The sequence below is a fragment of the Lupinus angustifolius genome, chromosome LG16 (assembly GCF_001865875.1).
Source record: "Lupinus angustifolius cultivar Tanjil chromosome LG16, LupAngTanjil_v1.0, whole genome shotgun sequence".
NCBI lineage: Eukaryota > Viridiplantae > Streptophyta > Magnoliopsida > Fabales > Fabaceae > Lupinus > Lupinus angustifolius.
Genome location: NC_032024.1, coordinates 3,490,136 through 3,502,428, shown reverse-complemented (window position 1 = coordinate 3,502,428; position 12,293 = coordinate 3,490,136). Strand labels below are relative to the sequence as shown.

The window sequence follows — 12,293 nt, the reverse complement described above, 5'->3', positions numbered from 1 at the left end:
TATATATATATGTATATATATATATATATATATATATATATATTGTAGCACTCATCCTCATTTTTTAGATAATTCCACTCTATCCTCATTCACGGATAGAGATTCTTATAAATTCTCTCTTACTCCTTAAATGCTAACAATAAATTGCTATTATTAGTGCGATAGAGACTCTTACAAATTATTTAATTTAGATGGAGAGTAGACAATGGTGGCGCCACCACTGTTATTATAAAGGCATTGGATGCTCCAACATGATGGCCATAAGATTCACTTCTGAAGTTAAAGATTTCAAAAGCTTGCTATATGTCATGTACTTCATCTGTCTTCATTATCCCAAGGAGACCCACCATCTTATTTATTGGCTAGAAATTTGGCGTTTTGCCAAAAGAAAAAGATGGCAAGTAAAATGATTAAGAAGGTAACATAAATGTCTACCGATAGGGTGGAAATATGTTAGATCAGACTAAATTTTGTCTTAAACAAGTCGATCCTATATAACATATAAGAGTTTAGGCCAGATCTATTAGTATGTTAAAAAAAATCAAAGCCTAGGTCTATCGTGTTTAAAAGTCTAACATAGTTTGTTAGTCTCTTTAAAGGTCTACTATACTGTATGAGGAATCGTCCGTTTACACCCAAGTTAAGTTATACTAGTTACACTCAATCTCAGTCATCTATTTTCTTAAATCAAACGAACCATAAGGGTGAGTGTTAAAATGGTATGAGTCATTGGTAAGAGAGATCTTCTTGATGAAACAAGAAGGATGAAAAAGATAATATTATTCATTGAATATTGAATGGAATGAAAATCAAAATTACATTGAATCATTTATATAAAGGATAGAAAAACTAACTATCCTAACCAAAGTAATTAATCACTCAACTATTTTAACATTTCCCTGCAAGTTGGAATGTATTAAGCATTCTAAGCTTGAAATAATTGTGTTGACACAATGATATACTCTAATACTTTCTCCTGCTGGTGAGTGAATCTTCATCTTCAAGTCTTGAAATCTGAATGTGAAGCAACAATGACGCTTAACCACCATAGGTAGAAGCAACTTCATCCAATGCTTAACCATCTATTTTGAAATAAGCTTAACCAGCCAAACCAACCATAATGGATGAAAGAGAGAAAATAAAATGGACCTTAATCCTGATCCCAATATGTTGCTTCAAAGAAGAAAAATTATACACTTTAACAATGTTGTGTGTTTAATGAGAAAGAGGGGTAAAGAAAATAGAGTATTATAAAAGAAAGATAATTGGGGACCATACTATTGATTGATGATGGAATGAATTTCATATTATTATTTTCTCATTCTTCTATTTCTGGATCTACTCGATCATTGCTTGCATTATTGTTCAATACAACTTCTAAATCCAAATGAGCAATGGAAGTTCCAAGACCATTAGCACGAAGCAATTGTGCACCAAATGCTGGAGACACCTTACATGGCTTGCTTTGTTGATGCCAAAGTCAACATCACTCTCAAGCCTCAAAGAACATTAACACCATGTGATATTCCAACAACAATGTGCCCAAGAAAAGCAAAGAATCTTGATTATATTCTCTAACCAAGGAAAACCACATCTTCTCAAACGGGTATAGGTAACATGTGATTTGGAATGATTATATATATCCATCCCACCCTGCAATCACAATCACCATACCCCATGCATGTGAACATGAAGTACTCCTTGAGAAATTGATCTTTTATTGGAGCCATCTAATTGATGTACACTTTCAATATCTTGAGATTTCAAACCATGCCAAGGCAAGGCTGATAATACATACAAACTTTTCATGCACTTTGTAATGGGATCAGCAAGATGAAAAAGGTAGCTAGTGGTTTTGTTTTCCATAGCTCTAGCTCCTCTAATACCAGATGCAAGAAAACAACAATAAAGTAAATCAATGTTGAATGATGAAAAATACCATCTTCTTGATTTTATAGTTGTGTATTGATAGCATGAAATGTGCCTATTGAGATGAAAATCTAACACAACGCATCATAAAAGAATGGCACTTCCCTTATCTTCAAAGAAGCTTCAAAGAAGAAGAATGAAATTACAGCAGATTCATCTCCATGTGATACATTATTGGAAGCCAAGAATGAGAATGATTATTCTTTGTTGAATCTTGGAATGATAGAATCATAAGCGGAACTGAGAAATTAGATCTTTTGCATTTTCTTTGCGAACGGAAACCTTGAAGGATAAAGAACACGCTATGTATAATTAATTCGCTTTGATACCATGTTAAAATGGTAGAAGCCATTGGTAAGAGAGATGTTCTTGATGAAACAAGAAAGATGAAAAAGAGAATATTATTCATTGAATATTGAATAGAATGAAAAGCAAAATTACATTGTATCATTTATATAAAGGATAGAAAAACTAACTATCATAACCAAACCAAAGTAACTAATCACTCAACTTTTTTAACAGTAAGTGAAATAAATGATAAGAGAAAAAAAATGATAAATCTTAAATAACTCTTAAATTTAACTCTTATAAACTGTTAGATTTAAGAGTGTGTTCAACATATGCAGCTCAAATTCAAGGTGGTTTATTGTTATAATCCAATAATCCATAATGATCTAACCAGCTCTCAACTGGTCCCCTGAGAAAGACGCAGAAAGCATGCCGTATAGCTACAGTGGCAGCTTGCATGTGGAGGAAAATATAGGAAGTGTGATGACAAATCTTTAAACATATAAATATATTTGACACCACATCTTTAATCTAAAACAAAAGATATTTGGTGTATAGGTCTATCCATTGTACTAATTATGACGATACTATATTTTTTGTATAGAGTATAATAACTATACATTATTTGTGTAAAGATTTATATACAAATATGAATTATAAAGTCAATAATACTAAAATATGAATTATGAATAATGTAATTATAGTGTATTAACTCATACACTATTTTTTCTTTTTTATATTGCCAGTGTTATTTTAACAATTAATATTTAACATTTTATTATAACAAATAAAACTCGGGGTTTCTTTTTTTCTTTTCTTTTTATATTTATTTTCTGCGATTTTTTTGAAAATCGAGTTAAAAACCAAAAGAGAACTTAACTTATTGTAATTTAGGAAACAAAAACATAATAACTCCTAAGAATTATACTATTTTCTACTTATCATCCATTTTTTCTTCATAATTTTTTTATATGTTGCCTAAATTAGTGTACATAATAATGTTAAATTATTAATTGATCAACAAGAAAATCATTATGATTAGACTTACAATAATAGGAACAAATCCATACATGTTAGCCAACATCAATAATTAAAGGAAATCAACATCAAAATATAAATTGATTGAGAAGAATAAGATAAATATATTTCATATCATTAATTTAATTTTTATTTACTAATATTAGTGTATTGCCCTTCGAGCAATTTGTGCTTCATAGAGTGCCACTTACTCATAACAGCTTCTCCTCAAGCAACATCAATCCGAAGAATTTGTACTGGAGCAAATTTATAAATTGCAACCACTTCTTTTCTCTATTCACCAAAACACACATCAATAAAAACTAAAGATAGAAAGATACTCTAAAGGGCTAAAAAGGAATATAAAAACTACTTCATTGGCAATTAGAAAGTGTTTTTGACTATATACAGTATTATATATCCTATTGTTGATATTAATATATAATGCACATACAGCTTTTCAATATTGATATTAAAAACTTTTGTATTATAAATATTGAAAAGGCATATATACACTATATCACAATATCAACAATAGTATGAATGTAAAGCCAAAACTTTTTTGCCATAAAGCATAATTAGGAATTAAATCCTACCAAATTATTAGGCAGTTTATTAAAAATAACAAAGGACTTACATGTAATTATACAAGTGTAATTTTCATATTTTACTTTCGCCATCAAATGTAAATCAATCTTATAATTGCCTATCATCATAAGACTGTATGAAAAATTGTTCACTATCACCATAAATTGCCAACGTCTATATATTGTTGTAATGCTCATAATAATTGTGCAATGTATAGTAATATATCAGGTTATTGTCCAACATTCATGTGATTCATTACAAGTTTATTTATTCCCCCATCAATATATATTAACATATGAGAATCGAATTAATTATATCATAAAAATGGGAATCGTACTGTTTGCCGAACACGCACAGCATCCATTTGTATCTACATTTGCATTATTTTACTCATCAATATCAATACACATCTACTAGAGGATTCTCCCACTTAGGTGAGTATGATTCATGTCAATTTTTTTTAGTATTATCAAGAGTATCCTATCACTCTTTTGAGTAATGAACTAATCAATTTTAAGTATATAACTATCTCTCTTAATAAGTGTTGTTCACATGAATCAAACATTGATGTTTTAGTTAGCTTGGAGATCTAACGGAGTCTTACATCATTAGGTCAATAACTTATTAGTACAATCAATATCAATTTGCTATTACAGTATTGTTTAAAAAAGAATATATGAAAATTTTGTCATGAAGATTAATATTTTAATATATCAAGAAATGTTGGACATTAGTTTTCCAATGTAAATTCACTTGACTTATATTCGCCCCATGAAACAACCTTTAAGGCTTTAAACAACCGATAGGCATTTTTTGCTTTGCCAAATAGTGCCTCGTAACTAGTGTTTTTTACATTTTAGACCAAGCAAATCTAAACCCAAGTAAAATGGCATAGATCACTTTCCTCTTAATGAGGGAACACTAACACAATTTCATTAGGAAACATAAATTTTTGCATTTAAAGAATCCATTTTACATGCACACAGTAACTGTAAAGTTGCAAGTCCAACATGTGCTACATTACATCTCAAATTCTCAATAAATCTCTAGGAAAAAATCTGTCCAATGATTGGGAAAAGGTATATTATCTCTTCCTGCACTGCATATAATGACCAGCCCAAAATGGACACAGAATAAGAATTGAAACATACTATAGAATATGCAGTTAATACTACAACCTAAAATAACCACTAGATGAACATGCACGCTAACTGCAAAATGCTCTTTCATCCGACAAATGTCTATGTTGAAGCATTTATGTTCTCGTTACCGGAAGAATTGAGGACTCTGTTCAAGTTCCAGTACCCGAGTACCGGAGTTCACCAAAGGTTATTGTTCATCTCTTGTTTGAGTTTTTGAATCAGAATCATGTCCATCATCATGTGATGTCAAGCCCAAACTTAAATCCAAGCTTTCATTCAGATCTTGGCGTACTACCTGATTTTTGTCCTGAGACTGAAATATAAGACCAAAAGTCAATAATAAAGAGAAATTAGATCAAAGTAGCTAACTAGCAACTACGTGGACTTTACATTGAGCTAGTAACAAACAAGACAAATTTGAGATTGCATATTGCTTGTTTGAACCATAAAACTTGTGTATCCAAAGTCCGACATGACAGGTGAGAATCATCGTTAACTAATCTTAACCACAGAAATGGTGTCGTGTCATTTCATATATTTATGTAGACCTACAACAATAGATTGTTGCCACAGTCATTACTGTATAGACAATATTTACTTCGGAGATATGGAAGAATATGTAGAGAAACATGAGGCAAACGAAAAAACAAAGGTTTACCTCACTTTCTTCCATCGGGACATCATTTATGTCAGGTTTTTCATCCCAATTCTCATTCTTGCGAGTTGGTTCGGCAGCACTTGGATCATCAGCAATTGGTTTAGCTTCATCTTCAACCTTCTCAGCAGCCTCATTTTCTGCAGCCTCATTTCGCTGCTCCTCTAGTACGGCAACCTGCGTTATCAAACAGTCCAGATTACCATGTCTTCTCAATCCTCTTAACATTTAACAGAGAATATCAGTATTAAGTTATCATCAGCCATCAAGATTATTCAGAATTCAGAAGCAAAAGCAGGAATACTGGAATGATTCATCAATTATGCAAGTGTAACAGGGATGGCTATGAATAAACCATGCATGAAAAATTGGAGTCTGTCCAGTATAGTTATTACCGTTGAATACTGTCAGCGTGACAAATTTAAACAATGATTTATAAGTACAATGCTATTGGTTTGGAAAGCAAAACCACTGGTGATTCTTGTTCTGAATGCAAAACTTCGCCTAAGATCAGAGAATGTGTTTATATGGAACATGACAAATACCATTTAAGGTTGCACAAACCATCTCCAACATAAGTATAAAGTACCCAGGCAACATAACAAGTCTAGAACACTACAACACAGACCAATTCCATAGCCTAAGCCTAGGTATGTGATCAGCACCCACCACCTATTTGTAAAAAATAATGTCATGGCATCATTACAGACTCATTAATAATGAGTGAGAAGTGAGAACGGCTAACTCTGTGACAGCCAACCTGTGCTAACCACACCAGTATGTCACTATCTCCAATCTGAAATCCTACTAGTGAGTAGTGACACAGCATTATCAAATCACTTTCTTTGGATCTAACAAACTAAAGACACATTAAGAAAATTAAAAGTAGATTGAACCCCATTTTGGTCCTTGAAGGATTATTTCATCAATTTGGTCCTCAAATAATACATTTTTTATATCAAAATTATCCAAAAGTTATTGTTTGCCAAGTTGATATCATGCGATGACCAAAAGTCATAGCGTGAGGGCCAAAATAGTATTGCTAACTTTTTGAGGACTAAACTGCCATGCTTGTTCTGATTCTGATAATATTAGAACAGATAAAAAAAGCTTATCTTGAATGTTTTATGAATAATCCTTCAAGCACTTATCAGGAAATGAAATTATATTATCATCTGCTAAGGAAATGCGATAAGCTATCCCATAGATGTATTAAACTAAGAAGTATCTGCCATAATAGGGAAGTTGAATTAACTTTCCCCTATAAAGAATAGAGAATTTCAAGAGTTAGAGATCAGGATCCCCTGCACATATATTATATAAACAGTAAAACAGTTAAAAATGACTGAAAGCTTTTGGCTATGGCCTACGGGTGACTAGTTCTGCCAAACGGATTCTCTTTCCCCTTAGACTCTATCTAGGGCCATAACTCGCTATGCGAACTTGCTAAGATATGATTGCTTTCTATTTCTAACAAAACAATCCAGGTCTTTCCCAACACTGTTTGGATCTCATTCCGTTTTCTTTTTTCATAGAACTTCAGTTCCAATATTTGAACTGTATCGTGTCACTTCATGCACTAGAGTTATGCTTTTGGTCATCATTCAAGTAGCATAGTTGCATTTGTCATAGGTTATTTTCAAAATCTATCCTCGGATAAAACTGCCATCACCTTTGAAGGGTATTCTTATTACCACTCAACACTTTTAGCACAACACTTAACACATTTCCATCATGGTGCACACAAACTAGAGTGGATTGAAATTACTTAAACAATGAACTTCAATACATGGGGCTAGGTAATACTAAAAAAGAAAGGAGCTAATAGAAACATAAACTATTTTCTTGTCCCTGATTCTACTTTCTCCGAACTTTTGGCCAAGCAGTAATTCTGGAATGGGTAGTTTCATAATATGACATTTAGGACTAAGAAGATAAATCAGCTAATTTACCCCCAATATTATTTCTTGGAGTTTCCATCCAGAAAGTAATGTGTTCTTATACCTTTCTCATTTGGATAGACACAAAAAAAGGCATTTCACTGAATAATGAGATAAAAATTGATATTATACATTACGCATCCTCAAAATTTTAATCTCTTCCTTTTCTATACTGTCTTCAATATAAAAACAGAATATATGCGGTTAATGTGCCAGAATCATAAATACCATGTACTGCCTTGGTCAACTGATTGTCATTTGTCAATTGCAATCAGGTGGGAAAAGGTTTTTGTTGTTGTTATCGATGAACTTGAAACATGGACTTAAGAATTGATAGAAATGCAAAACTATCTGGCCATAAAATGCCCAATCAGCAACCACAACAACATATTCGACATCATTTATGCACACAAGATTAGCATGTTTGGTTGATATAGGCAGAACCAGTCACACACCAAATGCATTTTTCCAGCATTAACCTATACATGTTTCTTGCATATGTATATGCAGAACATATAGCAGCAGCACATGAAAATGGGAAATTAAACTAGTCTCGAAGTAACTTTTCACACATATCTGGGCAGTGTTACAACTAACCATGGGGAGAGTAGTCACAAAATTACTATCTAAGATATAAAATTCAATATAATGTAAACACATAAATTGAATATTAATGTTCCTAAAACTAAGAAGTGGGTACAGAATCTTGTAAAGCTCTGGACTCAACTCTTCGATAAATTTAAAAAGAAAAACCCTAGGCCAAACTCATGAAAACAGAATCATGAATGAATTGAATACAGTAATTATATAACAACCTAAAAACAAGGAAAATAAAAGGAGAGCATTGTGATTGAAATACCGGGATATATTTAAATTTTCTCTTTGGTGGCTCCTCCAATGGTTCCGGCGCATCCTTGCTGGTGTTGGAGTTGGAATTTCCGTCATAGGTGGTGGTATTCTGGCTTTGAGAGATTGGGGTCCACTTGTACAACTGGAGATGGGAACCGTTATTCCCGTTAGAAGAAGAGTGATTGTTGTTGGAATTAGAGGAAGCAGAGGAAGAGGGTGGTATGTGGACCCATTTCTTCTTCCACTTTCTCACCGGTCCGGTGAACACCGTGGCCGGTCCATACCGTGTTGATGACCGCCCCAGTCGGGCACCAACTCCCTCCATCCCGATCAGAACTCCACTCCTAGCTTTGGTGGCAACTCCCTGGGCTTCCTGATCCGCGCCTCGGTGGATGAAAAAATAAACCAAAACTAAGCTTAGTCTTTATTTATGATTTACTATTGTGAAATCTGGACTTGGTTTGAAACTCAAGTTTCTTTTTTTTCTTTCCCCTCAAAAAACCCTTGTTTTTTCCCTCTCTAGAAAGGGAGGTCTCTTTTTTACTAGTCTTTCGGAAAGAATTAATGGTGTAGATTTTAGTATATTTTTAAATAATTTTTTTATAAATTACAAAACTCATAACTATCTCTAGTTTAGTAGTAAACTCTCTAAGGGTGAACAATAGCTAACCCTACTCACTCACTCGACTTTGACTAATCATGATCGGGTCTAAATAGGGTTGAGTCTCATGGAGTGTAAGGTTGGTTTTGAGTTTAAAAATGTGACCATACAATATTTAGGTTCGGGAATGAGACAAACATGATCTGGCTCGAACGTTTCTCATGGTTACTCACTTATCATATTTGTACGTATATTTATTCAATTATGTATATAGTAATGATGTCTCTTTGGTGGAAAATGTCAAAAAAATTCTAATTTTTTTGTCATATGTACATGATTAATAATAATATATATATATATATATATTATTTCATATGTCAAATTACATTTTCATAATAATAAATAATATTCAGAAGACTTTATCTCAAAAAGATATGCATTATATTTAATTGGGTCTAGGATCATGTCTGAGTTCAAAGGTTGCCCCGTTGATATTTAGGATAATGTTAGCTTTGGGTCTAGGTCGGATTTGAGTTTTAAAAAAATGACCTGATTAATATTTAGAGTCGAGTAAGGGACACATATTACCTAAACAATCCATGTTCACCACACTCTTCAATGCCAGAGATGATTCGAATATAAAATCATTGGAATTATAGTTTTCTTGTTTATGTACAATAACTTTATGGAAAGAAAAATATATACTAATAAATAATTTTTTACATTATTAATGTATCTATCAATTACCTCTCTAGTGTTTTTTGATTATTTTTATAGATATTACTCCTTCTATGTGGTGCTCCTTATCATGTGACTAATCATGATGGTCCAAAGTATGTACTATTATTAAGTCAACTTACTTCATCTTTTGTAATGAGATTCTATCATGGAATCATGGAAACCAAATCCTATTGGGAGATAGTGGCATATGTTTTAAAAAAGAATTAATGAAACAAATATATAAAAAAATCAAATTAAATATTTATAAATCTTAAAACTCATATTTACACTACATTCTAGTAATGGAAATGATCTCAATTAATCCAAAATCATTGGGATGATAGTTTTCTTGTTTACTTACATAACTTTCTAGAGAGAAAATAAAATATGTACCAACAGTAAATAAAATTTTAATTATTAATATATGATATATTATGTCTATAAATAATATATATGAATGATGAATAATATGATAGATATAATATAGTTAATGTTTTTTAATTTTCTAAATTGATAATATGTGTATGGATTTCTAAATATGTACTCAATGATTATTCAATTCCTATTTTTATTTTATTTAAATATTAATTATCTAATACAATTTCGATATGTTTTCGAATCGTCTAACCCATATATGACTTAACACCCTTCTCACTCTCTTTAAAATAAATTCTCCCCTTACATAAAATATTTCTAGTATAATAGAATGATTTAAGAGCAAAATATCTATGCATTATTAATGTAAAGATTTATACATATTAAATATATCATTTATCATTCATTTTTGAAGAGACAATGACGATTATACTTTCTTGAGATATGGTGTTGTATCTTTTCGCCTAGGTGATTCATTGATTAATTCGCGTACAGGTGGAACTAAATATACATATATATTATACTAAAATAAATGTTAAAAACTGATAAAGAATATGATAAATACATTTATTTAAATCACTTTTTAAAAAGAAATATGTGATTTGGTGGTATATCATGTTTTTAGAGGTATAAATAAACATAATAGTTGTGTGTTTAATCTTCCACAATAATATTTGGTAAAAAATTATAATTTTAAATGAAAGTCATAATGTATGATTAGTTAAGTTTAAAAGAAAAGGTATCAATTTGACCCATATAGTTATTTGACCGATATAATTGTTTTATTATACAAATATGATGGTCAATTCAATGAAGTCTTTTAACCCACATGTTAGCCAACATACTACAAAATAATTCACATTATTTTCTCCTCACCCAAACTTTTTTTGTACTACCAAGGGTATCCTTTAGTTTTTAGGTAAAAAAACTAATCATTTTCGGAGTGTGTGATTGTCCCTCTTAACAAATGTTACTCACATTAATCAAACATTTGACATTTTAACCATTATGGGCATTATGGGGATCTAGCGAGTTACACCACTAGACGAGCCTCATCCACACTTTTTTTGGGTACTATGAGGTATCTTTTCACCATTTTGAGTAAGGAATTAACCTTGTTCGGAATGCGTGACTGTCAGGAATCGAACATTTCACTTTTAGTCTTGATTCCACTTACACTTTGAATACATTAGAATAATAGAAGGGATCCCCTTACTCCAAGAATAAATGTAAAAAAACTTAGTCTACATCATATCCATTCATTATTCAGAAATCCAATGATTTAGATCTACACACTAGTTCAAACCATTAGATTCCCCAATAATGAATGACTAGAATATAAAATAAATTTTTTCACATTATTCTTAGAGTAAGTGGACCCTTTCCTTTCAATAATACTAAAAACTTCTATTATTATAACCTTTTACAAATTCTCTTATTACTAAATGAAGAAAATATTGATTCTTTATTAAAATTTTCAAGTTATTGAGCAATATTATCGAAGTCTCATTGCCTAGATGATTCAACCATGAACTAGTTGACGAGCCTGATTGAGAAATTGGATCAGTTATGCAATAGAACTAACATGGTTCGTCTCAAATCGACCGATTTACATAAAATTGGATGGGTCATGCACTATCGGCGAGCTACACAAAACTAGAATCTACGACACCGTCTTGCACCACCCAATGTTGGCTCCACCATCCCCAACCTCCACAAAAAGCACCACGCTACCAAAAAATAGATAAAGTGAGCACCAAAAGAAGAAAAAGCAAGAACTAAGAAGTTGGAAGCGAACAAACTAGAAGCTTACCAATTCTTGAAAGTTTGAATTTTGGGATGAGTATGGTTTGGTCTAACCCTTATGAAGATTGGGGTCTCAGAATAAAGAAGGTTGTGGATTATGTGAATACCTGAAACAAAATATATATCAATGAATCATGTAACACAATAAAATGATGGAATTAAAATGTATACGTTATCCCTCAACTTCTGTTTATGTATGTGTAAAGTTTGTTCCTTCACTTTTCTCCAACAATTTAGGTTCTTATACTTTTTCCACCATGCAACATTAATCACTTATCTTGTATACTAACATGGCAATGCTGACCATTAACCAGCGTGTTCCTTTTTTGTGATTCAAGTAAGATCACATGTTGAACCTCTATCATTGTATTGGGTATATTTAC

At 31.7% G+C, this 12,293-nt stretch overlaps 1 protein-coding gene across 1 annotated transcript; it reads right to left on the bottom strand.

Moving 5' to 3' along the window:
* On the bottom strand, window positions 4,723-8,792 carry LOC109328874 (rho GTPase-activating protein gacZ-like). Its single transcript, XM_019562497.1, has 3 exons — window positions 8,419-8,792; window positions 5,623-5,796; window positions 4,723-5,277 (listed from the first exon to the last, which is right to left on the bottom strand). The coding sequence occupies exons 1-3, from the start codon at window positions 8,731-8,733 to the stop codon at window positions 5,152-5,154; spliced, it is 615 nt and encodes a 204-aa protein (XP_019418042.1). The 5' UTR covers window positions 8,734-8,792; the 3' UTR covers window positions 4,723-5,151.